The following is a 26,607-nucleotide window of genomic DNA, read 5'->3' as shown; positions in this document are numbered from 1 at the left end:
CGACCCGTTGTTGGGTTGGCCGTTTATGTAATGGGCCGCAAGGGTTCTTAATCAACTGGGCCTTGAGACCATCGTCTTTTTTAATATTTTTCGAATTGCTTTTCATCAAAGACATTGAATTGCTGGTCTAATTTCACATTATTTTTCAAACAAATTGAAATACTCCCAGGCCAAGGATTAGTGGGCCAAGTGTCCAAAACTCTCTTTTCGGCCGCAAAATTCTCGAGGGCGATAAGACGTCATTTATTTTAAAAAAGTTCATATAGTTTTGAGCTGTACGAGGATAAAAAAATGCATGGGCCTAATTTTGAAGCCCAATATTCTGCATTCCTTTTCGTTTTGATATCCCCGAGAAATATTTGGGAAACATATCAACCTCCCAGAACCGAAATGGAATTGATAGGAACAACTTCAATTTCATATCTCGGTAGATTCATACGCACTGACTGCATTGTGTTCGTCACAATACACCACTAAGCCAATGAAAATTTTTGTGATACCAAGAGGTCATAAAATGCCTAAACATGTTATGCATAATATCAAGCATTGTCGCAGATTCAAGGAATGCCCCCAGCTGTAGTCTGTAAAGCAAAAGGAATATATCAGCTTGCTAGGGTTTCAACTTTCTGGCCATTGTCTGCTGAACCGGTTGAGTTTGGACAGCTTTCCGATGATTTTACTACATTTTTAATGTATCTCCAGCATCGTTTGTGAACTCCACTAATCTTCTTTGGCGAGTCTGCCGCAGGCAAGCCTGCAATATGTTGTAACGAATAAGAAAAGCTGAATAACACGGACAATCAACTAAGTTCGCACATAGGAATGTTTCCATCACAAAGTTATGTCTTCAGAGCGAGACCTGTGATAAGATGCTCTTGATCTAGTTTAACGATTTTATTTTTTCAAAAGAGTCACAAAAATACACCTCGGGAGTTTTCTCAAACAAGATGACATTATCTAGCAAGAAGCACATCACAATCAAAATGTCTTTACACTAACCACTTCGTTATTCTGCCGAAGATTTCAGAAATTGAATACTAAAGTGAACACGCTTGTATGAAAACACGCCTGCTTCAATGCAATGCGATCATTGAATAGCCAAGTGCATCGCTTCCCCCCCCCCCAAAAAAAAATTATACAAAATATTCTTTTTAAGGTAGAATAACCAGACATAACTCTGGCCATCTTTTCCTTCAGCATTCACGTAATATACTTTATGGTAGAAAAATAACTTTGACTTTTTATCAAAAAAATTAAAGAAGAAAATAACTTGAACTAGCACCTTACTCAAAGTCAAACCCATAAGCAACAGAAATAAACTCAACTAAGCATCAATTCAACCGATTAAGTCTGGATGAATATAAAGCTTCCCAGGGGAGAATGAAACAGCATTAGTAACGAATGTAATATTAGCCAAAAGGAGTTCAAAAGTTATATACTCATCATCCATTCAGTTATTTCTCTGTGGTTTATAGATTGCACTAAAGAGATTGAGAGACATTGCTAATGGTACGAACTGTAAATACTACCATGTAGCAAGAAAGATTATATAAGGAACAAAAAGTTACGAGACACATTATACAAATGCGATTAAATTCTTGAACACGAGAGATGGAAAACTCCCCAGCCCTAACAATATCTCTGAGAAAATGAGGTTGCAGAGCCATAATCACTGACAATGGGACAATTCATCCATCAGAAAGGCGATCTTGACCTAGGGCTGAGCAATGGGCGGGCTGGGCTAACCCGAAGGTTAGCCCATAGCCCGCCCATTTATTCATAAATGGGTATGGGCTAACCCATAACCCGGTAGTAGCCCATTTAGCCCATATTAAATGGGCTACGGGGCAGCCCGTTTGGGCTGACCGGGTTATGGGGTAACCCATTTATTTTTTTAATTTTTTTTTCAGTATAATTATTTTATATATATAACTTTATGAAGCTGTCAATAAATTTTACATGCCAAATAGCAAATCAAATATGAAATAACATTAACCATATTCAATCACACAACCTCACTTAGATTCGCAAACAATTAAAGTCTGATAAAATCATAAAAATAGTCACCAATCATAAAGTCTCATAAACTTTGAAAGTTCCAACTTTTACCTAAAGGATAAAATAAAAACTTAGACAAGTATGAAGGTTTGATAAAATATGAATGAGAAACAATATCATCAATTAAATGAAAAATAAAAATATTTTAAAAAACTTAAAACTTAAATGGGCGGGTATGGGCAGCCCAATACCTTGCCCATAACCCAACCCGTTTAATGGGCTACCCCGCCCATAACCCAACCCGTTTAATGGGCAAAAAATTCATGGGTTATGGGCGGGCTAGCGGGTAATGGGTTTGTTGCTCACCCCTATCTTGACCTATAGTCCCATTGAAGGATGGTAGTGCAGCATATAATTACTGACTTCAACGATTGTCAGGATCCACTTATGTACTGGCAGAGATAATCGTTTTACCAGTATGATAGGCAAAACTAAGATGACAATAGCGAAAGAGGGGGTGGGGACCAACAATTATTTGAATAAAGTGCTGGTAGGAAACTTAGGACTGACCATTTTTATGAACTACGCCCCATGCCTTGCCATGCCTTCCATCCTGCAAAAGCGGTAGAGACATATAATGTAAGCCACTGAACAAAACAATGCAAAGGTGCATTTGGTGGAGAAGGGTAAAGTTCAAAGGGAGAAAAAGACCTTGTAGAGATTGATTTTGGTGATTTCGTAAGAGACGTCAGTCCAGTGAGTCTTGGCCATGTGGTATCCGATTCCCCAGCTAGGCAAGAACTGAGCGACCTCGAAAAAGTTCTTCTTTCTTTTCTTGGATTTCTTGGAGGATGTAGGGTTCTGAGAAGCAGAAGAAGCCGAAGACGAAGCAGAGGTCAAGTTTCTGAAGAGGCTGAATGAGAATCTGACGAAATGAGAGTTTCGAAGAGATTGGGGTGTCCTAGCAAGAGCAGTCCCCATTCTGGTGCCTTCGCTTCCCTGCCAAGCTGAGATCACTCCTCTCCTCCCTTCGGCGGCTGCTGCCCAAACTCACTTCTTACTTTCCCGGATTTGGATTCCGTGCGTGGATGCCTACGCACCAGGTGTGAGAACTAAACGCCGGCGTTTTAAACGCAACTGAAACGGGCCGCTTTGCATGCTGCAAAGCACAACGTAGGACCACAAAAGAAAAATTTAGGATCACATCACCAATAGTCCTATAGCTTATTGGCACAAAAAATCTCCTATAACGAAAAAAGTTGTAAATTTGATCAGACGTGTTTCATTTGAATTAAAAAATAGTATGACCATATCCTTAGCAAATAATTATTAAAGAAGCATTTTCATGTGACTCCCAAACCTTTTCTTTTAAAATATTTTTCTTGAAAATCTCCAGCTTCCAATCCTTTAATTGCCACCAATAGGTACACCAAGATCAAGGACTAACACCTTGCGTTGTCACGTAATCCTTAGCAATCACTTTGCAATTTTTGCCCCCTTTTACTAGGATTCCTTATTAAAAAGGTTTGCAATCTCTAGGCTCTATTGTAATGATTAAATACTCCTCCTAAAGCAGTAACTACTAACAATTTTAAGATGTAATATCTTTGGTTCTTAATATAAGACCTAATTGACTAATTTGGAGAAATTAAAAAAATTAGTTAAGTCAGTTATTTATAATAAATAAGTATTGTTTTGTCTAAAGTATCCTTACTAATCATGTATATTAGCTAGAATTATCATTTGATGGAAACCTTAACATGTATAACTATTACAAGAACTACTTTGAAAAAAGTGGATAAGTATAAAAGACAAAGTAGATTGAGATTTTATATTTAAGATCAAATTAAAAATTAAATAAGCTTTTATATTAAAAATTGGAGATAGTATATATGGAAGAAATTGCTGGCCAAAAAAATGTACCAAAGAAATCAAGAATAAATTATCCTTTATTGTCCAGCTCCCCCAAAGATAAAATATTACAATTATATATACATATTAAACATAGTTTCTTTTTTAAAACAACAAGACCTAGTTTTTATTTGCCCGCAAAGTACGCGTGTAGTTAAATTTTGTAGATAAGATGGACATTTGACAATTAAATGGTCAAAATTATTTAGAATTCATCACTGTGGGGCCTCTAGTATTTTCAATATATGTCTCCACAATATAATACTATCTCCGGTCCTTAATATAATACTTCGTTTGACTTTTAATTTGATTATAATTATAAGACCCTAATCCACTTTATTTCTTGTATTTATACATTTTTTTCCAAATAATTCTTCTACTAATAGTATTTCTAACCAACACATTTGATTAGCAAGAATATTTTAAAAAAAACACCTATTTATTACAGATAACTAACTTATTTTTTTAATCTCCTCAAATTAATCAATTAGTTTTTATAATTAGAACCCAAAATAATAGTAGAGAAATCGACGTTTCCATTTCTCCATAGCATGACCGTTGCACCCTAATTCCAAGGTTGCCGTGAGATCTTTTTTTTTTCAAAAAAGAAATTTTGCCCCTGCAGAACACCTGGAGCCCATTATACATTGCGGAGGAATAAAAGGTAAAAAGAAGAACGATTAACATTCACCATGTGAAAGTGGAGGTGGAAAACATGAATGGAGTAATGTAACATTAAACAAGGCCAGAAAATTACACTGCCATTGTTTTTTGTCACTGAAAATACAATTACAACAGAAAAAGGGGGCCCTTTAGGGTAAATATCGCTATTTTTTCTTTATTTTATTTTTTTGATCTGAGTGTCCCTCGAGGAGATTCAAATCTGCATTAAGTGACTACTGACTATTATTTTTGATAGCAAAAGAGAAAATTGTGGGAGACACGGCTGTAGCAAGTTCAGGTGATGGAGAATGGCAACTCCTTGGGCAGCAGGTTGCTTAACACCTCAACTTCTTATTACTCGAAACATAGCGAAAGTACTCCGTATGTACTATGTAGTTTCCTCTTCACACCCCTTCGCTTAACTTTATCCACCGGCATGCTAATGACTGTCCGTCGGAGACACGGGGAATCAGCAATTTACAATAACACACATCTCCCGTTGCTCTCAATTAAGCATCACATTCACCATCGTTCAGCATACTTACATCAATTCCGGTAGCAGAATAAAACAATGATAAATTTGCACCGGCCACATCACAAATGATACGACACACCACAGAATGCCCAAACAAGCAAGATTCTTCATTCACATGCTCCTTGCAAAAAAATTCTTTCCCAACTTCAAAATAATATGTTAGATCTGAATATATAATGGAATAATACCTCGCACATGAGGGGCCACACAATCACCTGAGCAATTTTCTTTTGGTCATGCAAAACTTGCTTTGGCCCCGCCTTGAGTTATGCTAATGCTTCTTTAAACCGATGTTCCAACCCAATATTTAGGTAGACTTGTACGATTGACAAAATCCTATCTATTATCAATTTCAACTTCACAAGCGATTCATTTTAGTGTAAAATGAGATATAATCCTGCTAAATTATCTTCTAAATTGCTTTCCCATCGCCAAGGACCGGACTATATACCCTCATGACACTACTGATTTTCATACATATCAAGGGATTATATATTTGCTAAACATGGCCTGGTCTACTAAATGCATCCTTTTCACAGAGAAAGAAAAAATTGTTACCTAGGCATGCAAAAATTTTGAATTAGATGTTCCTAAACTTGTTTCTTACTCAGATAATGGTAGAGCTTAGACGCATATTTCCCTGCAACTATCTGTATAACATCTAAAACCCTAACACATCACTAAAGCATCAGATGGTGCAATCATTTCTCTTTAGCCCATTGCATCCAATTAACCAGCATTCCAGCTATTTCCAAAGTTTCCAGTAACTACTGCAAGGCTCTCGAAGGGTTTGATGTCACGCTCCAAGTCTATTTGAGGAGCTACGCAATAACAGTAAGAGCGATTCTTCTAGCTATTAGCCAATTTTATAAAAAGTTGATCTCTTGTTTGACTGATTACAGATTTCCAGGCCAGTTAACTAAAGGCATGCCTAACTAGAGGTAATCCTTAATTTGATAACCATATAAAAATAAGGCTTTTCTATGATTTTAGAATATAACCTTCGCTTCTGAAGTTCTGAGTGAGTAAAACTAATTGTAGAATCATGGCAAATTGCAAGGGAAAGAACTTTGATCCAGACATTTGTTTACTATATTACACAGTTGTACAGCAAAAAAATAAATCATGGGCACTCGGCACTAACATCAGACTACACAACTTGGGCAGTCAACAAATGATAGACTCAATAAATATTTGAACCAATGGGCCAATAACATATATTTCGCGAAGGCAACAGGATATTTTTCAAGTTCAAATAGAGTCTAGTAACAAAAATTAAGTATTAAAAGGCGCAAACCTGAATAAAAAATATATGGCGAGGGACAGATTGAAGCCCATAATTGCAAATAAGCATACCTCAGATTCAATTAGAGCCCAAAAGACAGTGATCAAAATATTGAAAGATGATACAAAATCTTAACTAGCAAAATGAGATTTTAGCAATAGTACGTGAAATTCAACAACATGGGAATAACAGGAGACAAATTAATTACTCCATTTTATCTAACACCACTATACCATCAGGATATATTCTCTCCTTGTGAGTCAAAAAAACTAGCTGACACCCTAAATGTTATTTCCAACATGATAGCATGAAAAGCAAAACTAGAACATTCTATCACATCAGACCAATACAAAGGTTATCACAAGCATTGCGCTAGAAGGATTCCATTATGATCATTCAACATAAAAAAAAAATCATGTCAAAACAGTGATTTACAGCCATAAAACAGAAAGCATATGACTCACCCCCACTCCACAAACTCGGTCACTTGTTGAAGCACCAGTTCCAACAGGCAAAAATAGAAACCTTGCTCATAGTATGTAGCTGAATTTTGTTAAGGAGTGTAGAAGTAATTAAATCGAAGCACTTGTTCAACAACCAGTGAACAAGAGCCTGGTACAATAGTTAGTTTCCTTTTTCAAATTATCCTAACTTTTCAGGCTCCAAATATTCAGAATCAGAACCTAACAGAAGCAGCAGCTCTGGACTTTTCAAAAAATCAGACATCCAGAAATCATGATTCACACCAATCAGGCATGCAAAGCTCCTCTTCTGTTCAGCAATCAACAAATGAATGAGAGGAATCAAATAGATTAGCCTCCGGAGTTGTACAGTGTACAAGTTAACGTTGTAATAGTTCAGATTTGTCTCACAGCAGCCCAGGGACTTCTCACAATGTTTTATCAATCTTGTTACTTGCTCCATGTCAGGAAATTGAAAGGGTATTTGAAGAACAGAACCTAACTCTGTTATTGACGCCCCCAATACTCCTCAGTTGAAGAAAGCTATGGAAGGAGAGTATAAAGCACTAATGAACAATGATGCCCAGTAACTAGTAAATTTAGCACCTGGAAGAGAAGCAGTAGGATGTATAAAGGCGTTCAAAATCAAGAAAAATGTTGATGGCTCAATTGCTAGACGTCCACGTGGTTACAAAAGGGTTTCAGGGGGGCACGATTACAAAGGAGCATTCGGTCCAGTTATAAAGTCTTGTCCTTATAGCTCACACTAGAGGATGGCCTTTTTCATAAATTGATGGGAATAATGCTTTCCTCAAAGGACTGTTGCAAGAGGAAGATTATATGCAACAAGCCCCAGGCTTTGAAAGCAGCAACAATCAATTACTGGGTAGACTCAATGAGGCTATATATGGCCTGAAACAAGCCCTTGGTTTGAAAGATTGGGTGCTGCCTTGATTAAATACAAGTTTCAGCTGAGCAAACGTGACCGTTAATTTTCATTTAGAGTCACACCTACTGATGCAACTTACGTTTTGGTTTAAGCGGATGACATACTCATCACAGGTTCCACAGATCAATGAATTAAAGATACGATTGAAAAGCTGGGAAGGGGATTTTCATCGAATATCTTGGCTCACTTAGCTATTTTCAAGGTATTGAAGTGAAGGCCCTCAAAAGGATGGCTCAATTAAGCTGTTACAGATCAAGTATGTGAAAGACCCTCTGAAAGGGATGACAAGAAAAATGCGATGGGCATTTCCAATCATGTGGCTTCTGGGTTGAAGTCAAGAAAGCAAGGTACTGATTTGTTGGAAAATTCTCATTTGTAAAGATCTGTGGTTGTTGCATCACAATATGCAACAATCACAAAGGGAACCCCAAGCACTGTTCTTGATGAATTCAGAACTCATCTAGGTGCATATGAGTTGTAGAAGAGTGCTTCGAATTGACAGGTGTTGAAGGAATTCAAGTCTGTTAGGCTGTTGTGTCCTTTCATAATATTTAAGAGTATTTTGTCTGTTAGTATGTTTTACCATTCTATATGAAGGACCCTGTACTACTTCCAAGTTCCAAGTCATAAAAAATACACCAACACACTTTCAGATCACTCATCCCCACCCCCTAACCCCCCCCCCCTCTTTTTTTTCACTGATAAAATCCCGCTCACCTTCTTTGATTAATAACCCAAGCAAGTTCAAACCAGAGATATTAGCCCACTTATAATCATTAAAACCAATTGTTTCTGTCAGGCTTCGGGTTTGGCTTAGACAAACGCGTTCACCTCAGCTAATTTAGATCCCAATCATGTAAAAGATTACATAAAAACCACACAAGTATTTTTTGTTATTGCAGTCTTCATAAATAATACTAATATCAGGCTTTCAACTCCAGCAATTTAGCCTTGAGTACGAACTATGCAATAACTTGTTGAAAAAGGCAAAAGGAAAGCGCCAAAAAATTTCACCAAGCATAGAATTCAACACTAGGTTGTAAGTTGGCTACCAGCAAATTCTTACCACAGCACATACAAAGACGACCAGGTAAATTGTTCCACTGAAGTTTCAGCCTTTTGTTGTCTGCTCCCCCGAACAAAGATAGGATGAATTCAAAATCTATTATAGAAAAGAAATTTTACCACAAATAAAAAAAAATTTACTTACATCACATCAAAAAGCATAGCTAACTTAGAAATTTTGGTATGCAATTCAAATTAATGAAAGGACAGAAATGCACTAAAGGTGACTTTTACTTGGGGAACGCATCCTATTTTGACCAGTATATTTGTTTCATTTTCTTCCCAATATTACTTTAAAAAATGACTTCTCCAAGCTTTAACCTAAATGAATGTAATTTGTAACATCACTCACAACTATACTTTCCAAAGAACCATCAAAAGCTAACAGCTGATGTCACATTGCGTCACATTGCATCGAAGATTGATGTGGCCTAAGTCTCCTAGTTAACAAACATCTGTTAAAACCAATTGATTCACCCAGCCACTATTCCATTTAAACTCCTTCAAACGAAGCATCAGAACACATTGCTCTACAACAACAACAACACAGCACTGCACCAATATAATATTGCACTATTTACAAGAAAAGTAGTTCATATTGCTCAAACGCAACAAATACTCCAAAACTTAAGGCACACAATTCTTCTACTTCATGCTTCAAACAAACAATCACAGGCATCCTTATTGTTGTTTTATTGTTTACTCCAAATTGACCAATGACTACTCCAAAACCCTCACACATCCGATGGAAGTACCACTACATGGCACTCCAATCTGGCACACAACACCGTTCTCCTTAGCAACAAGAATGCTAAGACTAGTCTTGTCATTGATAAAAATATCAAAATTGTTGGCAGCAGAATTACAACATCGAGGCTAAGTAACAATAGAGTCCAAAATTATTAAAAATCTGGAGTGTTTAACAATTGTAAACCTTCATTTACATATTGCAGTCCAATTGAAGAACTACACAGGATCACAATAAGGTCTAGCGACCCAATTTAAAAAGTCTAGCAAAGTATAAAAAGCCTCGAATAGGAAGGCATGAAAAGAAAAAGGCAACCAATAATAAGGAATGGAAAAGGACAAACTTCTTGTTGGATGGCTAATCAGGAAAGAAATAGAAGGGCAGGATAAATCATAAACTTCTGATATTCAGTTTGGTGTAGAACAGTTAATTATGAGTTTTTAAAACGATAAAGAATTCCACCTTTACCTCCAACAATTAGGAGGGGCATTAAAGAATTGTGTGATCATATTATATAGGGAATAAGAAAACAGTCGCATCTCTCACAAAGGAAAAAAAGAAAATTCTCATTACTAGGAGGGAAAAAGTCTCCAGATAAACCTAGTGAATGCTTTTCCTATGAAAACAGGGGCAAATATTGATTCTCCTGAAATGGTGATCCATGTTTCAGTTCATCCCCACCTAAGCAAGTTTATCAGGTTCCACGTGTATACATAGGTTGAAATCTAGGAAGATTTTAGATGGAAAATTCGCTGTCAATCACCATGTTTCTAAAGGATTCGGTCAAATCCTGTTCCTTTCAAGTCACCAAGGAAATCCCTCTTCGTAGAAAAGAAACAAATTTTAAAATTTTGGATTCCTCCTTTCCATTTTAACACGTGTTAAGTAGTCGTTAGCTAAATATCAGGTGTTTTATCTATTGCTAACAACTGAATTGAACTAAATTGAGAGTACGACTTGACAGTATGAAACCAATTCTACTTTTGTAATTATGCAGCTCGTTATGGAAATCCTGTTAGTAAGAATTCCGAAGCAAATTTGCATCATCAAATTTATTCTCCAAATGATCCGGTGGATAAATTCAAATTCCTTGGTAGGTTTCTAAGGCTTAATTTGACAATTATGATGCAATTTAAGAACCCTTTATGAATGAGTGTACTGCAGTCTACAACAGGGTAACATTCTATTATCAGATATCCAATTACTCAAATAATTACACATGGTGCAGTCATAAGCATAGAAAATCTGAAGATTCAAACTTTGCATCAAGGAACAAGACAATCTAGACTAGAATATTCAGTTACAATAAACGTGAAATTATCATGGAGCAGCTATAAAGATAGGGCATAATTGCTATCTAGAAAAATTGTACCTCATCATACGCAAAACGAGAAGGTAGAAACTCTTTGCTATAACAAATCGAGAAAACTATCCTAGTTTCAAATTATAGATTTCAAATTCAAAAGCCGTTAAACTTAACTGCCACAGTACTCCAGATCCAAAAACCATCCCCATTAACATGGCAGCAACCTGAAATGACAAAAGTAACATAAACCACCTCAACTAGAAAATGGCATAGAGAGATGAGTATTGCTAAATGCAATAATGCCACAGGAACATCTTTTGATGAGAAGTGCACAAGTGAGACACAAGACTAGAGTTGCAGCAAACCCCTACAGCTCAGTGCTTATTTCCACGGCCCTCAAAGCTAGCATTTCTTGACTTGCTCCCATCTTCAATTGAGGATTGTTCACTAGGTGTTCTACAAAAATTAGTGAATAAATCACATTACAAAGCAATAAAGGGGTTTATCTTCCCAAGGAAAATTTAAGTTTTCTAGAAGAATCAAAGAAATCGTTGTCTCCAAAATGACAACTGTTAGAGATTATTGTTGTCATTACTCTAACAATCAGAAAATAAACTTACAATTTTTGTTTTTTAGCATTCTGTTTGATGCTTTTAACCATATCCACGGCCATCCTCTGGTGCTCCATTGTTTGAGAATGCATGTCCAACCCTTCAACAGTTTCACAGTCAACTTTACATATCCGACACCACCCCATGCTTGCCTTCCTTCTCTTCGGATTATCAAAGGATCCAATATCTCCCTGAAAAACACAAAAGAAAACACGCACAAAGGTATATATAAATAGCAAGGGGAAGAAATCTTAAAAGTTTCAAAAATATTAAAATTTAAATTGACCCAACTTTATAGCTCGAGTCTTAATCATTCTTCAAGTACAATGGGCAGAAAATAAATATATAATGAGTCAATACTTAACCGTTATTAGTCCACCATCATTAGGAAACCCTGGAAAGGAAAAGCTGCTCCTAAACCCAGGCTCACCAAGCCGCGGGTGACCCGATCTGTTACCTCTATTGAAAGATTCAAAACTGTGACGACCACCAAGTTCAGCAGCTCGCACATGACCAGCAGGGGCACCAAAACCAAGAGGCTCCCCAAATGGCAAATGTCTTGGCATGTTATGAGGACCCAAACGATCACCCCTCCGAAAATGCCCAGTAAAGTCATCTTGACCAATGAATTCACCCCTTGGATGTTCACCAACTCGCATGCTACCAGGACCCTCAAACTCACCTCTATGAAAATGGCTCGGCAAATTAGAAAATCTACTATCACGGAATGCACTGCCAAATGAGTCACCAAAATGACGTGGATCTCTTCCATCAAAGTCATACACGCTTGACTTACTAGCAATACCAACAGAATGGACACCAGCTCTCCCCAAATACATTTCAGCATGTTCACCAATAGGACTTCGCGAAGTTGGACCATCCATGTGATGCATCCCATGTCTTGAACCTATTCCAAGATAATCACTGCGATGAGTATCAGATTTCACCATGGCATCATCATGGAAAGCAATTGGTCTATCTCCAACATCATTTAAAGAAAAAGGGGGAGGAAACAATCTTGAGGTAACACCATCTGCAGGATTCAACTTTGACCCACTGCTATAATTTAACTCATGGGAACCTCTATTATGTGGACCTGTAGAATGGCCCCCATATTTTGAAATGGGCTCAGCATCTGCATAAGGCGCAGGGAACCTCTTGAGATCACCTTCAAACTCTCTTCGTTCAATATTGTGTTGGCCAGGAATGGGGAAAGGCTTGAACCTTTCTTCATCTGATCCAACACCATGGGGACCATTAAAGTAACCAGGCCTTGGATGCGGGTAGGATTCAGAAGCATGTGGTGGTAAATTTGTTGTTCCACCACGCACATCTCCAGTACCAAACTGTGGCCTTACACCGGATTCAACACTTGGCAAATTGGATGCACCAAGATGAAAAGGTGCTTGACCTTGGTTGTATCGACTTGGAATTCCACTAGAATGAGCCAGAAAACTTTGGCCGGCAGGGCTACGATACTTGCCCTGATCAGCAAAGAGATCTGGGCGAGAAAGCTGACATCCACCAGACTGCCCATGACCAAGTGGAGTTATATTTCTGTGTTCATTAACCCCAGGACCTTGAGGAGTACCAGGGGTTTGGGCGACACCTGAGGCAGCATTATCAGCATCCAAAGGAGGTTTTGAAGTGGGCATATCATCATTCTGCTGCTTACCAGGTTGTGAATCATTCAGCCGATGATCATCTTGAATCTCCTTGTCTTTCACACCAGAATGGTCATTGACAGTATTGCTCTGAACCCCAGATACCGCATCACCTGATTTATCTCCATTTAAAGGCTGCCAACTACTTCCAGCAGCCTCTTCCTTCACAGAATTTTTGTTCAACACATTAGCATTTCCTAGTGCACTGGCATTCATGCCTGTTGTCTGCCCAGGCTGCACACCTTCACCATTTTGCTCATTCGCAACTTCATCTTGCTTAATTTCTTTTCCAATTTTTACTTCTGATTCTGATAAAGGCATTTTATCCACATCCTTCACGGTTTTACCAGGTATTCCAGAAGCAGAATCAGATTTTTTCTCATTGAGAGCACCTTGTTTGCCATATGGATCTGAAGATCTGGACAGCAGATCCGAAGAGGCCTGTACTTGATTATTGGGCCCAACAATCATATTCTGATTTCCATGCAAGTGGCCAGCACCAGCATGCGTCGGCCTAACCAGGGAGACATTAGCAGCTTGTGCAAATGGTTGTGATGGCACTGTATGATTGGGCAACAAAGGCCTCCCCATGGCATTTTGAGACTGATTGGACTGAGGGTTATGTGATAATGCAACATTTGTAAGCTGCTGCGGATAAGTTTGAGCATGTTCAGGAAATGAAGGAGCTGGACCTTGGGGACGTAGGTGAGATGGCATAGGCATCTGCTGCTGTACAAAAGACTGTGGAGGCAATGGCTGCACAACAGGACGATGGTTGACTTGGGCAGGTTGTTGACCAGGACCATAAAGTTGTTGCTGTTGAGGAGGAATATGTTGGCCCTGAACAGATGCAGGAAACAATGCGGGCTGTTGCTGATTTGGAAACATAGCATGAGATTGATGGGGACGCATCATTGGAAATTGCTGAGGGAATTGATTCTGCATCTGGCCATGCCGCTGAGAATGGGGTAAAGGCCCACCCTGAGGAGGATGCATGTTCATAGGACGTTGAGGGGCTCCCATCTGCATATTCTGATGAGCCTGAGGTTGAGGATAAGAGTGATGACCTGTCACTGCATGTGCTGACGTATTTTGCGTTTGAGGCTGAAGATTAAGAGCCCCGGGGAGGTTGGGCTGTTGTGGATGCATCTGGGACTGGGAAATATGTGGGACTGGAGCATGAGGCACGTGTTGATGAACCTGAGGTTGAGAAATTGGAAAATTCTGAGCTGGCTGTTGAACTTGAGGTTGTGATTGTTGCATCTGAGGATGAGGCTGCTGATATTGAGGCATTTGCAAAGATTGTTGGGATTGAGGCTGAGAGGGGGCAGGTTGACCTTGAAGATATGGATAATGCTGCGACTGAGGGGGGCCATGGACAGATGGGTTCCCCAGTGACTGAATCTGACTATGCTGCTGTACAGTAGGCTGAAGTTGCTGTTGTTGGCTAACTTGCATGTGGTTCTGAGACTGCAGGGCCACGGGTGCATGGGGAATTGATTGAGAATGCCCCTGTGCCTGAGTCTGTGGTTGAGGCTGTGGTTGAGGTTGTGGCTGAGCTTGTGTTAGAGCCTGAGGCTGGGGCTGCAGTTGAGATTGAGGCTGGGACTGGCCATAAGCCTGTGTGTACTGCTGGTACTGTGGAGCCACAGTTGATTGATAGGGATACTGATGTTGATACTGCTGTTGGTATGGGTCATATCCGGAGTATTGCTGGTAGTATTGCTGATATTGCTGTTGTTGATACCATTGCTCTGCATTTGGATGCACAACAGTCGGAACTGAAGATTGAGTCTGAGGAGTTGTATTGGCTAGCATATTCATATCCTGCCCAGGTGCAGTAGTTGCAGCCACAGTCTGAGAAGCAAGAGCTTGAGAAGCTGTCGCTCCAACGTGAGCAGCAGTCTGGTTTGGATCAGTAGAAGCATCAGCACCACTAGCTGAAGGGTTCTGGGTAGCCTCAGGCTGTTGCGCCTGAGCTTGCACCCCCTGGTAATCAACAAGCACAAGAATCGACCCTATTAAAAATAAATACATAAGAAAATTTTTTATAATCAACTATCAGTAAATAAGACGAATAAGTGGAACTCACAGGACAGTTTTGTGCATGTTCCTGTACTTGACGATGCACTATTTGGATCCCACACCTGTTGCAGACAACAGGAGAATTGCCAAAAGCACATCCAGAACAGTGAGATGTGCACTCAGACAGAGATCCTTGCCACGTGCATCCGCTCCTGTGATACAGACAATGAACTGCTACCTTTCCAATAGTTTCAGCAAGTGCCTTATTTGACTCTGTGAGAGGCTGCAATGAGCAGTTACACATAAGCACCAGAATAAGCTAGTTCGCACAGGAGCACCTTGGAAAGAATAGAAGGAAAACAACCTTGGAATCTGCTTCAGTCACTAGGTATCCATCATAAGGGCAAGCCCTTGTAGTGCTCACTATGTAGGTCAAGCATGGTTTGCAGTATAAATGAGTACATTGAGATTGCAATGCTTCATTTGGATAAACAAGAAGCCGACAAACGGGACAGAAGTATTCTCCAGCAAGGGATTGAATGTTCACTATGCACTCGTTATCAAATCCCATGTTGACCTGTAAATTTGGATTCAGCTCCAAGCATGCATAAAACCTGAACACATTAGGGCGAGTATCTCACATATAACATATACCAATCGAAATGGGAAATGAAATGAATGAAAGACATCAGAGCATTAATCAGACAAGTAATTACGAAACAAACTGAAAGTATTCTACTTGACATTATATAACGCGATAGACGGGCTCTTCAAAAATTGGAAAAAGGATCAGTAAAATACTAGTTTCCGTACCATAAACTAACTACCGCCTATCCCACAGTTAATCACGCCCACGTGAAAGCATGAAAACAAGAACAACAACTAATATTTCTGATGCAGGAAGGGACCACTTTCAATTTCAACAAGACATACAAAAGCAACAAAAAAAAAAAAAAGGTAATCAGAAATTGCCCGAAAGTCGGTACAGCATCGGTTTTCACAAGAAGAAAAGGCAAAGATTAGCACACAGACTATGGGGAAAAAATTGGAATGAAGAAAAAAGGAACGGGTATTCAGTCCGGGCGGGCATGAAATGAAGAGTACTGAGATGATGGATTCCTTATTCCTCCAACGTCTCGGCAACCAAAAAGCACAACATGGCGAAAAGATGTAACCTTGAAGCTTTGCCAAAAGATCCGGTACCTGAATCTAAAAGACAACTGCGTTCGATTCGGTTCGACAACTTAAACCCCGACCAAGCAATAACCAGCTGAAAAAGAAAATAAAGAATTTTCCGAGTTATCGAAGATCATGTAACTTGTAATTTGGCAGCAGAAAACCTGAGTTTAGGAAATGTACCTTGAACCTCACGATACAAGGGTTCACCGGGATGTCCGCAGTGGCAAAGATCACGTTTAACGAGCGGGCGATGGCCGGAGGGCTTATGAAGATGGAGCCCAGAGAGTGTGGCACATCCTTTATACGAGAGACGGCAAGCAAGGGGCCCGCCCCTATAAAACGACAACGTTTTCAGCGTCCGCCAAGGAAGTAGGGCGAGACCCCTCGGGCGTTTTTCTTTTGCCTCTCTCCCCTGCAGTCTTGCTTTTTCCCCTTTTCAGGTTTCACTCAAGGTTTTTTCTTTGAAAAAATTATTTTTTACTTACTATTACCAGATTCAAATAATGATTACTATCATATATACTTAGGAAGTGTTTCGCTAGAAACAAAACCCTGATTTTAAAAGTGCTTTTACGGTATATGAAGAAATTTATCTCGATTTACGAAAAAATACTTTATGAGAAGTGATTTTAGGGCTACCCAGACACCCCCTATAAGATCTAGTTGACTAATTTAGAAAGATTTAAAAGGTTAATTATTATAGTAGATAGATGTTGTCTTCCTTAAGATATAATTATTAATCCTATTAATCATGTGTTCAAATTAGAATTAATGATAACTCTATAAGATATGCAATCACTGTATAGGTTATTGAAGGAAAAAAAATAGCTAAATATTAAAAACCAGGTAAATTAGACTCTTATATTTAAGACCAAATTAAAAATCAAATTAATATTTATATTAAAGATTGAAGATAGTACTCCTCCGGTCCTTAATATAGGACCCAATTGTAGAGTTGGTTGTGGTCTTAAATATAAGACCCATTTATCATATTTATCAATTTTCTCTAAATTGCCCCTATAAATACTCCTTCAACCATAATCAAGTAGAAGAGGGAGAGGGGGTATTAAGAAAGATGATTATGGTGTTTTAGGAAAAACGTGTCACATTTCTTATAATTAACTAACTTACCTAACTTCCTTAATCTAATCAAATTAGTTAAATGGATCTTATATTAAGGATCGGAGGAGTATTACACAGTGATTTTTCATTTATAACTCGAAATGCTACTTTTACTGAAAAAGCAGTTAGCATGTGGTTATTGAAATAATTATGTGTGTTTTAAGAGAATGATTTGACTAATTTGTTCATTAGTGCTGCGCATATTTGAATTTGAGTGGCGTGTAAACAATTATTTGTCTCTCTGATCAATATTCAATATTTAATAAAATAATTGTTGGAAAAAAAAAACGATTTTTAACATAATTGGGCCAATCATTACAGACCTTGACGGACCGAGACCCATCAGACATACTTTTGACCTGCTGTGAATAGAAACCAAGGGGGATAGAGCGCCGATGACATCAACGACCATGAACCTCACGAATCCTCAGCAGTCACACGAGAGCTTGATCATATATATTTCATATATTTCTGTACATATTCTCGAGGGCGAGCAGATTATTCCAATGTAGATAGCACGGTTCCTTCAGAAGAATATGCCTAATAAAATTATAAAACCCCAGAAAACTTTTCTTGCCCAAGTGGGATCATGTATCAAACTATGATGATGGAACCATCAGCTCCGGAGGAAGCCCCAAGGCCCTGATCCTGTTCCAATCCTGCACCAATTCAGAGGAAAGATGATAAGAATTTAAAGAGAAGAAAAAGATTAGGAAAAGAGAATCTTTGAGAATAACTACCTCAAGAAGCCAGCACATGCTCGGAGACTCATATAAAGGGTCAGAGCAACCCAGATACCAATGAAGCCACCAGCAGAGGACAAAACAAGTAGACAAATGATGCTGACAATTGCCACCACAACCTGAGAGAAAGAAGATTGTAACGAAATAAATCTACTTCTGTTTTCATGGATACTTCTCCTTCTACTGGAAAAGCAGTCAATACTTATGAGAGGCAGCAGTTTTCCTTGTTAGATTGTTCAGAAGCATTTTTTTGGTTGTTTGAGTCGCATATAAATGCGCCTCCATCATTTTTATGGCATGAAAAGGAATGGAAGAAAATGCCCACCATTGAGAAGGCTGAATATGCAAAATCAGATGCCCCAAAGTTAACGCCATCAAATACAAATGCCAGGGAATTGATGGGTTGAGTGGCTGCAACAAACTGATAAGAAATTCATATATTTGTAAGTTCCTCCAATTTCATGAAGATACAGAGATCGATATACTTTCCCATTTGAACATAAATAAAGTACCGGAGTTCCAATACTGATAAGGTGGAGGACATTAATATCTTTTGTAAATAGTTTAGCTCCGAAATGCAGCCCGGTTCCGAGGAAAATCGCAAGCCCCAATCCCAGAACCACGCCCATCTGCAGTGTAATCGCTCACTACATCAACCAACTTCGCCTTGGAGAAAATATGACGAAAAACATATATAGGCCTAGATTGTTCTATGTTGGCAGACTTGATTATTTTGATATTTAGAGAATTATTCAGTCATCCTCCCTCCTTTCTTCCCCTGTTCTATATCAATTGTATTCATTGTAAATCACCTGCAGCACTCGGGATGCGGTTGCTATAGCCCTGTCATGATCCTTATTAGCAAATGCACCAGCAAGGATTGCCTGAAACCCAAATACTATTACAGATTTTGCAAACAAGAAGCGCTAAAAAGTGAAACAATGCATCTTTCTAAAACAGATATAATATTCCCTTTCTATAACAGAAGTAATGCATCCTTCTTTTTCCTTGTTTCTCAAGTGAGATAGGTCATCATAATCAATCGAACTTTCGAGTGTATGCAATTAGTGGCACCTCAAAATGTCTGGACCTACTGGAGCCGACAAGGAAGGACATGAAACCAAATAACTAATGGGTGAATGCATCCCGAGATAAGATAAAGACACAAGGAAGGATTAAGTTCAGGATGTAGGAAATCCTAGTAAAAGTAATTTCAATTGAGGAAAATGACTCAGCAGATAGTTACTTATTTGACCACTAATTGGTCAGTGTTCCTGAATTCAAAATATATTAATTAGAGCTGGATGACCTGATTCATTGCACAGATTATTTTAATATTTTAACGCGTTTGAAAATACGAGGGAATTGAGTTAGTCCTTAGTGTTCCATGTCCAAGTTTGTTCCCCCGGCTTTTATGCTTTCCAAGTCCAAGACAAAACAGATATTTTAAGGAATGTTTTGAGATGATAGAGTTTAACAGTGGAGCTAATCATATCAAACCTGCCCAGCAACGGCCAGACCATCAGCAAGAAGAGATGTTGCCAACCAAATTTGCAAGCAGACTTGAAATGCAGCCATAGATGTTGATCCTTGCCGTGCAGCTAGTGATGCAGAAAGTGTCACACAGAATGTTACGGCAATGACTCTCATTAATAATAGAAAACCTGAATTACAAAAACAAAACACAAAACATCAAACCTGTGTCAACAATCGATTGCTAATTAATTTAACCCCCCAACTCCAAGGGAAGTATCAACCTGAACCCAAAGGGGGGGGGGAGAAAATAATTTATTCAATTAATGTTTATTTCTATAATAATCTCGAGCACCATATCATTGGCCTACAAGCTTAGTCATAATTCAGGGGACAAAAAGCATTACTAAATAAAGTTATAAATTTTGTTCACTTTGAAGATCATCAGTCCAGGAAAGATAAACCCTGACCATTTTTAAGAAATCGATCAAATTGTAGATGCTTCATGGAAGGGGGGATAAGATCAACTTGTCCAATCAATCTCCACAGGAGTATGACTGAAATCAGGTACCTACATTCGCAGACATTTAAACAATAAGAAGTAAAGACCAAAAGAAAAGGAAAGAAAAAGTGATGACTAGCAAGATAGTGTTGCATAAAGAAGCTTGCAGAGTCATCCATTCTTAAATCAGTGCACTTAGTACATTTAAATAGAAATTAAATAATTAAAACATACTGAGATATAACATGGGCAATGGCTGCACCACTGACACCCAGGCGGAATACAAACATGAATAGAGGATCTAGTGCTATGTTGGTAACATCTCCAGCCACTGGATTACGTCAGAAAAAACAATTAAAATCGGATGATAGCAAGATACTGTGACACTGGCATTGTGATTACATGAGTCTATCAAGGCAAACCTGTAGCATATAAAGGAGTTCTAGTGTCTTTAAATCCTCGGAAGACTCCCTGCATAGCTAATGAAAGAAGCACGGCAGGAGCACCAAGGGACCTCAATGTCAGATACTGCTGAGCTGGGCTTAGCATAGGGGAGTCCTGTGCAAATAATCTGTATTATATACTAATCATTCCACGTTGGTACGAGGACCTTTTCTGAAAGTGAAAGCTACATTAAAAATACTCTAAACATCCCAAAAGTACTTACAGATTTTACTCCCATGAAGTTCAACAAAGGTTTTGCAGCAGATATGAGGAATATTGCCTGGATGATGCCAAGAACTCCACCAATAACAAGAGCTGATGAAGCTGAAGGAATATTCCTTCTCTTACGCTCCGTGTTAACTATATTAAAGCTGCCACCAACCAAATCTGAGTCATGAACATCAGCACATGTATCTGATCAGGAAAAAGGAAAGGGTGTGAATATGCTAAGTAGAAAACTTACATACATAGCCCAGTGGAGCGATAAATTGTTGCTCCAAAGGATAAGTGGAACCATAGAAAACCTGGGTAATGCTCGACCAGCTCTATCTTTTTAACTCAAAAGAATGGGCGAAGGGTACCTTTTTGTGGTATAAACTCTTTGGCTTCACCATCCATAGGTGCACCTTCTTCCCAGTTATCAGTCTCCTCTGCTTGAGAACTCACTCCACCAAGAGTATCTTCCTCAGCCACAAAAGAAGTCGTGACACTGACAAGAGGGAATATCGCAATCCTTGATACTTGATTGAATAGTGCTATAGAAACACCTACAGCAGCAAGCTCTACAGGACCTGTACGGACAAAAAACCCGTCCCAGGTGCATTACAAGATAGTTTACAAACATAGGAGATTTGGCTTGACAACACAACCTATGTCGTTGAGCAGCTTGAGAACGAAATAACTTCAAGTTAATACCCACAAGACAGTGCTTATCGTTTTGGATGTTCCCTCTCCCATGTTCAGTTGGATTAAAAAAGCTTTATCCTCCGTTTGTGGATGTTACTTTTTCCAAAGAACTACCCTCACTATAATAAACTTTGATTTAATTAAGCTCGAAGTAAAAAAAAACCAATGACAAGAAAAATACCTATTTGGCCAATGAATGCAGTGTCAACCAGTGAGGCAATAGGGTCGGCTGTCAAAGCCAGTGCTGCAGGCAATGCTATAGACAGTATTTCCCGACCAAGATTGTCAGATTTGAAAACTAGTCTGCGGTCAAAGTGAAACCAATAACATGTAAGAAAAAGAAAATGATATGAATATTTGCTGAAAATAGAACTGAACTAAAAAAGAACAAGGCTTACAGATGTCCTCTGTCCTGTTTATGGGACTATCATACACGCGCGCGCGCATATATATTTTACTGCTAAGCACCATATAATTGGATTCCGAAATTTTTTAGATGCAAAAGAGTCTTATTTGAGAACTTAATACTGAACATTTAAGTACTTAACCTGAATCTAACCACTGTTAATAACTCAGGCACTCAGCTGTCAGTATCCCTTCTTAAATTGAAGGGCGAGAAGGAAGTGTAAGAGGAAATATATACGAACATTTTTATCACCACGCGATGAAACTATACTAGATGAAATTTTCAGCCAAGAGATGTCTTAAATACGGTAAGTAATTCCGGTTTGATGGGCAAAACCAACTGGTTTAGGTTCTCAAGCATGGAACTTTCAAACAAGACAGAGATTTAAAAAAAAATAAAAAAACTATAATATCATACCTGCCATCCTTGAAGAAATTGAAAATTAGTATTCTCCTCCCATCTCCCGGAGAATATAAACTATCCTTCTCAGCCATCTCCAAGAGGTGGTGTTCGCTGCTTTGCTTTTATTAGAAGTAGCTGATAACACGCCGAGTTATTGATCCCTGTCAGCAAGTGAAACGAAAACAAAGAATTCCTGCCAATGCAATGACCACATGATGAATATTAAACGCTTGAATAAGAGATTATAGCGCTGATGATATTCTCCACATTTGCGTCGTGAAACAACCGCTAGAAAAAATGAAAGCATGACCGAATTTGTCAAAGAATGGTTATTAATAGTGACAAAGAGAGTTGGGAAGAAAAGAGAAGGAGCATTTATTCACCCATGTTTGACATGGAATCTATCCCAGAGTCAAACAGTGGAGAAGAAGAGAAAAAAGATTACCTGTCTCGCTTTCAAAGGAAGCTCCCAGGAAATTCTGCCCAATAGCTTTTAAGGTCACTTCAGGAACTTCACAATATACTGAATGAGGACTTACTGTCGAACTGTGAAGAAAATATGAAGGTGGGACTTTTCAACTCTGAAGACCAGAGACGCCCTTTAAACGCATGTCTCTCCGAGCAGTGAATTATGAAATCCATGGGAAAAAGGGAGAGCCTTTGACTGCAAGCGCAGGTGAAAAGCAAGTTTCCCTCGCTGGGGCAGAGTATCAAACGAGTTAGGACATGCCCGTCACACAAACCATGTGTGGCAGGTAAAACACTGAGCTAGAAACGGGTTGAGGTTAGAAACTGGAAATAAGCAAAAAGCATGGCTTTTTTTCTCCTGGCGATAGAGGCTTCCGTGTAGGAGGGAGGGTCACAAAATTCACAAAGTGGGGGATTCGCCGTTCAGGAAATGAAAAGCAGCTTCGCTTATACTTTTTTTTTCCCCTTCTCCTTCTGGTGTTTTGGCATTCAGCTTTACTTATCCTTTATTTGGAAATGAAACGCAGAGATGCGTGGCAGCCCGAGGTTCAATAGCATGAGTAGAGGGCGTGCCTTAGTGCAGACCGACGACGATGTCCATGTGTCCATACGGCTAGGTACATCATCACGCTCAAGCCTCAATGTGGATAACTCCAATCATATCTTGTCCGGACTCGGACTGTCTCGTAAACCAGATCCATCATTCTCTAATGGAGAGGGATTTCTGTTCTTTCCTTCTCTCCTGACACCAGGGATTTCTATTTTTTATCTTTCTTTCTTTCTTTCTCTTTGTGGCGCAGAGATTAATAGATTATACGTGCCCAGAGAGGTGGATCTTGAGAAAAGTGCTCCGATAACGGGAGAGGATTCTCTCTGGCATGTATGGCTTCATTGCCTTTTCATACGTTAATTTATTGGATTGCGGGCGTTAAATCAATTCTATTGCAAAATAGCTTAATCAATATAGAATTTTATGCGTTCTAAATGTTCCAAGCGTCACCCTTATTTATTGTGATACTGTAGTATGATTAGTATGCGCTTGTTAATTATAGAATATGACCTTTCACACGCCTGAATATTGTGTGACGCATAAGCCATAAAAGTTGCGTATGGGATACTCCGCGCCCAACCAAGAGAATCACGCCTCATTTTGTTTCGTAGCCAGAAAAATTAACGAGTGAAATGAAATGAATCATACTTGATCATTAAATGAATTGAAGCATGATCATTCTTGTCAGGTAACCTTGCCCACTCGTTTTTGCCTGAATCAAGCCAACAAATAAACACCACTTTATTGAGAAGAAACTTAATTCATCGAAATATTTGCTATTATAAACAAAGTGCACATGGTCACAGGTATTCGTCAGAAGTCTGACAATTCATAACAGACAACATGCGACCAAAAGCCAGAAGTGGCAGCACAGGAAGTATTAATGCCATAATGTTTAATAATTGACAGTATTATTAGCACTTGCAGAATGAATCCGTCGGTTAGATACACGCAACGGGCACACTATTTGACCCTCCCTTTTATGCAAAAGAAAAGCTAAAAAGTATAGCTTTTCTTTAGAAAAATTGCAAATAAAAACTTCCAACATTTAAAATTGTGATTTGAGATCCTAAATTTAAAAAATAGTAGCAAATAAAAATCGGGTCCCACTTTTGTAAATATGAAATGTGGGTGAAATATCTAAAATACCCGATAGCCAAATTATGATTTGGTCTATTAAAGTTGTCATTCGCTAAAGTGAACTTGTTATTTCCCATAGTCAACTCGTTATTTGATATACCCCCAACCAAGTTGTGATTTGGTTTATTAAAGTTGTTATTCACTAAAGTGAATTTGTCATTTCTCATAGTCAACTGGTCATTTGGTTAAAGGACATTTCAAATATTTCACCACAATCTCATATTTGTAAAAGTGGGATCGGGTACTTATTTGCTACTCCTCCGGTCCTTAATATAGGACCAAATTCTTGAGTTAGTTTTGGTCCTAAATATAAGACCCATTCCTCATATTTATCAATTTTCTCTAAATTACCCCCATGGATACTCCTTCAACCATAATTAAGTATAAGAGAGGGGGTATTAAGAAAGATGACTATGGTATTTTAGGAAAAATATGTCACTTTTCTTATAATTAACTAACTTACCTAACTTCCTTAATCTAATCAAATTAGTTAAATGGGTCTTATATTAAGGACCGGAGGAGTATTTTCTAAATTGAGAGTCTCAAATCATAATTTTATATATTAGGGGGTCTTTATTTATAATTTTTCTCTTTCTTTTGTTTTTTAAAAATTTTTTTAAAGCTAGCTTTAACAACGACTTTTAAATCTACGCTTGGATAACATTTTAGAGATCCAAACCTAATTTTTAATTGGATGCTTGTTCTCTCGGTTTTCACGAAGCAAGCAGAAGACTGCTTTTGCATGGCTGAATTTTTAAATTGATTTTTTTTTCACCCTACTTTTTCCCTAAGGAGCAACGAAACATGCACTGCACCGGATGTTCTCACCCCCAACAATGGATGGATCGACGCCCGCCCCTCAAAAAAACTTTTTTTTTTTTGCTTCAAGATGCGCCCATAATTAATGCTAGTAATATAGTTGGGAAAAAAAACAATATACTACCTTCGATTCTTAATATAAGAACTCGTTTGACTTTTATTTTGGTCTTAAATGAAATACTTCAATCAATTTTATCTTTTATATTTATTCATTTTTTCTCAATATAGTATTTGTAATAATGATAATTCTAACTAATATACCTGATTAGTAGGGATAATTTAGGAAAGACAATACTTATTTATTACAAATATCTAACTAAACTAATTTTTGTTATCTATTCAAATTAATCAAATAATTTTTATATATTAAAAACTGAATGTAGTAATATATTGTGTGGTGGGCAGGCAAAAAGCCATGGCTAGCCCAGATCACTGATTCTTAATCTTTAAACCTCATCACACAAAAAGGTGGTGGTTAAAACTTGGTGCAGGCCTCCAGCAAGTCCGTGCAAATTTAGAAGGAATATTGGATCTCTTTAATAAGCACGTATCTTCAGATGTATTATATACATTATTCCACGACGATATGATTAATTAGAAAAATAATGAATATGTCAAGTTGCGACTTAAAATATAAAAATCAAAAGGCTAAAGCTGGAGGTGGGGGAAAATAGAAGGGGTTTGATGATTGACAAGCCACCAACACAAGTTGGGGAGAGTGCCGAGTTATAAACAAAAATTAGTGGCAGAAAGCAAAGCCAGTTTGAAACGAGACAGCATCGCGAGGGTCCTTAAAGGCACAGGTGGTGGATCCCACACGCATCGCCCCGCTCGTCGGAATGACACGCGTATAGTGGAAATTGCTTGTTTTTGACGGATACAGCGCACGCGCGAGCTGTATTCGTTAATTAAATAATAAGTGAATCAAATCAACCAATTGTGTGACGAATTACAAAAGTGTCTGTTTTCTACTTTAATGTTATTCGGATTTATCATGTTCAGGTTCCCGCATGCTTTATAATTTTTCTAGCCCATTAAGTGTCACCTTTAACGACTGCGTTTATGACCTGCAGGCTAAGCTGGGGAAAAAAACGCCTCAGGCCAATAGGTAAACTCATGTTTTTACATGATAAATGTGATGGTTATTCCAATTCTTCTCCTGGTAGGGGGCCTGATCATATGCATAGAACTATATAACTGAGTGGACGCTGGTCATTTTATAACAGATATTT

The 26,607-nt window shown here is 38.4% G+C and overlaps 4 protein-coding genes across 12 annotated transcripts; all 4 read right to left on the bottom strand.

Moving 5' to 3' along the window:
- Positions 1-242: 242 nt before the first annotated feature.
- LOC114744056 (uncharacterized) lies at positions 243-3,092 on the bottom strand. The gene is made up of 3 exons (XM_028932244.1): positions 2,710-3,092; positions 2,569-2,611; positions 243-754 (listed from the first exon to the last, which is right to left on the bottom strand). Exons 1-3 carry the CDS (start codon positions 2,977-2,979, stop codon positions 603-605), a joined length of 465 nt encoding a protein of 154 aa, XP_028788077.1. The 5' UTR covers positions 2,980-3,092; the 3' UTR covers positions 243-602.
- Positions 3,093-4,616: 1,524 nt separating this feature from the next.
- On the bottom strand, positions 4,617-13,146 carry LOC114744049 (uncharacterized). Of its 7 annotated transcripts, none has more exons than XR_003740055.1 (7): positions 11,898-13,146; positions 11,542-11,723; positions 11,287-11,377; positions 11,096-11,145; positions 8,869-8,964; positions 5,118-5,228; positions 4,617-5,018 (listed from the first exon to the last, which is right to left on the bottom strand). XR_003740055.1 is itself a non-coding variant. In XM_028932233.1 (4 exons), the coding sequence occupies exons 1-3, from the start codon at positions 12,480-12,482 to the stop codon at positions 11,296-11,298; spliced, it is 849 nt and encodes a 282-aa protein (XP_028788066.1). In that variant the 5' UTR covers positions 12,483-13,146; the 3' UTR covers positions 10,800-11,145; positions 11,287-11,295. The 7 variants fall into 7 exon arrangements, 3 of the variants coding, with proteins under 3 accessions (XP_028788066.1, XP_028788065.1, XP_028788064.1); XR_003740052.1 differs by having other exon boundaries at positions 11,293-11,377; XR_003740056.1 differs by having other exon boundaries at positions 8,869-8,928; positions 11,293-11,377.
- LOC114744051 (chromatin modification-related protein eaf-1) lies at positions 12,520-16,656 on the bottom strand. Its single transcript, XM_028932234.1, has 6 exons — positions 16,581-16,656; positions 16,397-16,491; positions 15,586-15,835; positions 15,289-15,504; positions 12,688-15,185; positions 12,520-12,565 (listed from the first exon to the last, which is right to left on the bottom strand). Exons 3-6 carry the CDS (start codon positions 15,790-15,792, stop codon positions 12,520-12,522), a joined length of 2,967 nt encoding a protein of 988 aa, XP_028788067.1. The 5' UTR covers positions 15,793-15,835; positions 16,397-16,491; positions 16,581-16,656.
- A 1,088-nt stretch (positions 16,657-17,744) lies between these two features.
- LOC114744053 (protein DETOXIFICATION 42) lies at positions 17,745-23,743 on the bottom strand. Of its 3 annotated transcripts, none has more exons than XM_028932237.1 (14): positions 22,844-23,743; positions 22,414-22,533; positions 21,772-21,893; positions 21,266-21,475; positions 20,908-21,098; positions 20,663-20,798; positions 20,475-20,571; positions 20,209-20,309; positions 19,766-19,929; positions 19,078-19,149; positions 18,778-18,894; positions 18,591-18,686; positions 18,263-18,384; positions 17,745-18,181 (listed from the first exon to the last, which is right to left on the bottom strand). In XM_028932237.1, exons 2-14 carry the CDS (start codon positions 22,488-22,490, stop codon positions 18,139-18,141), a joined length of 1,548 nt encoding a protein of 515 aa, XP_028788070.1. In that variant the 5' UTR covers positions 22,491-22,533; positions 22,844-23,743; the 3' UTR covers positions 17,745-18,138. The 3 variants fall into 3 exon arrangements, with proteins under 3 accessions (XP_028788070.1, XP_028788068.1, XP_028788069.1); XM_028932235.1 differs by having other exon boundaries at positions 22,414-22,686; positions 22,844-23,742; XM_028932236.1 differs by having other exon boundaries at positions 22,414-22,591; positions 22,844-23,742.
- Between the last annotated feature and the right edge of the window lie 2,864 nt (positions 23,744-26,607).

Source organism: Neltuma alba, unplaced genomic scaffold (genome assembly GCF_004799145.2).
Source record: "Neltuma alba isolate B1F8T4 unplaced genomic scaffold, ASM479914v2 tig00004251_pilon, whole genome shotgun sequence".
In the NCBI taxonomy this organism is placed as follows: Eukaryota; Viridiplantae; Streptophyta; class Magnoliopsida; order Fabales; family Fabaceae; genus Neltuma; species Neltuma alba.
This window is presented reverse-complemented; position numbering and strand designations above follow the sequence as displayed.

Excerpts from the sequence above, each read along its gene's own strand:
- LOC114744051 (XM_028932234.1), bottom strand. The coding sequence starts at position 15,792 with ATGGGATTTGATAACGAGTGCATAGTGAACATTCAATCCCTTGCTGGA. Across the intron at positions 15,186-15,288 it reads AACATGCACAAAACTGTCCT|GGGGTGCAAGCTCAGGCGCA; the intron begins GTGAGTTCCACT and ends GTTGATTACCAG. Across the intron at positions 12,566-12,687 it reads TTTGAAGGTGATCTCAAGAG|ATGGTGTTACCTCAAGATTG; the intron begins GTTCCCTGCGCC and ends TGAATCCTGCAG.
- LOC114744056 (XM_028932244.1), bottom strand. The coding sequence starts at position 2,979 with ATGGGGACTGCTCTTGCTAGGACACCCCAATCTCTTCGAAACTCTCAT. Across the intron at positions 2,612-2,709 it reads CCAAAATCAATCTCTACAAG|GATGGAAGGCATGGCAAGGC; the intron begins GTCTTTTTCTCC and ends CCGCTTTTGCAG. Across the intron at positions 755-2,568 it reads GGGCGTAGTTCATAAAAATG|GCTTGCCTGCGGCAGACTCG; the intron begins GTCAGTCCTAAG and ends AACATATTGCAG.
- LOC114744049 (XM_028932231.1), bottom strand. The coding sequence starts at position 12,482 with ATGGTGAAATCTGATACTCATCGCAGTGATTATCTTGGAATAGGTTCA. Across the intron at positions 11,724-11,897 it reads ATGATGGTGGACTAATAACG|GGAGATATTGGATCCTTTGA; the intron begins GTTAAGTATTGA and ends TGTGTTTTTCAG. Across the intron at positions 11,378-11,541 it reads AATGCTAAAAAACAAAAATT|AACACCTAGTGAACAATCCT; the intron begins GTAAGTTTATTT and ends TAATTTTTGTAG.
- LOC114744053 (XM_028932237.1), bottom strand. The coding sequence starts at position 22,490 with ATGGCTGAGAAGGATAGTTTATATTCTCCGGGAGATGGGAGGAGAATA. Across the intron at positions 18,687-18,777 it reads TTATCAGTATTGGAACTCCG|TTTGTTGCAGCCACTCAACC; the intron begins GTACTTTATTTA and ends ATTTCTTATCAG. Across the intron at positions 18,182-18,262 it reads GCATGTGCTGGCTTCTTGAG|GATTGGAACAGGATCAGGGC; the intron begins GTAGTTATTCTC and ends GAATTGGTGCAG.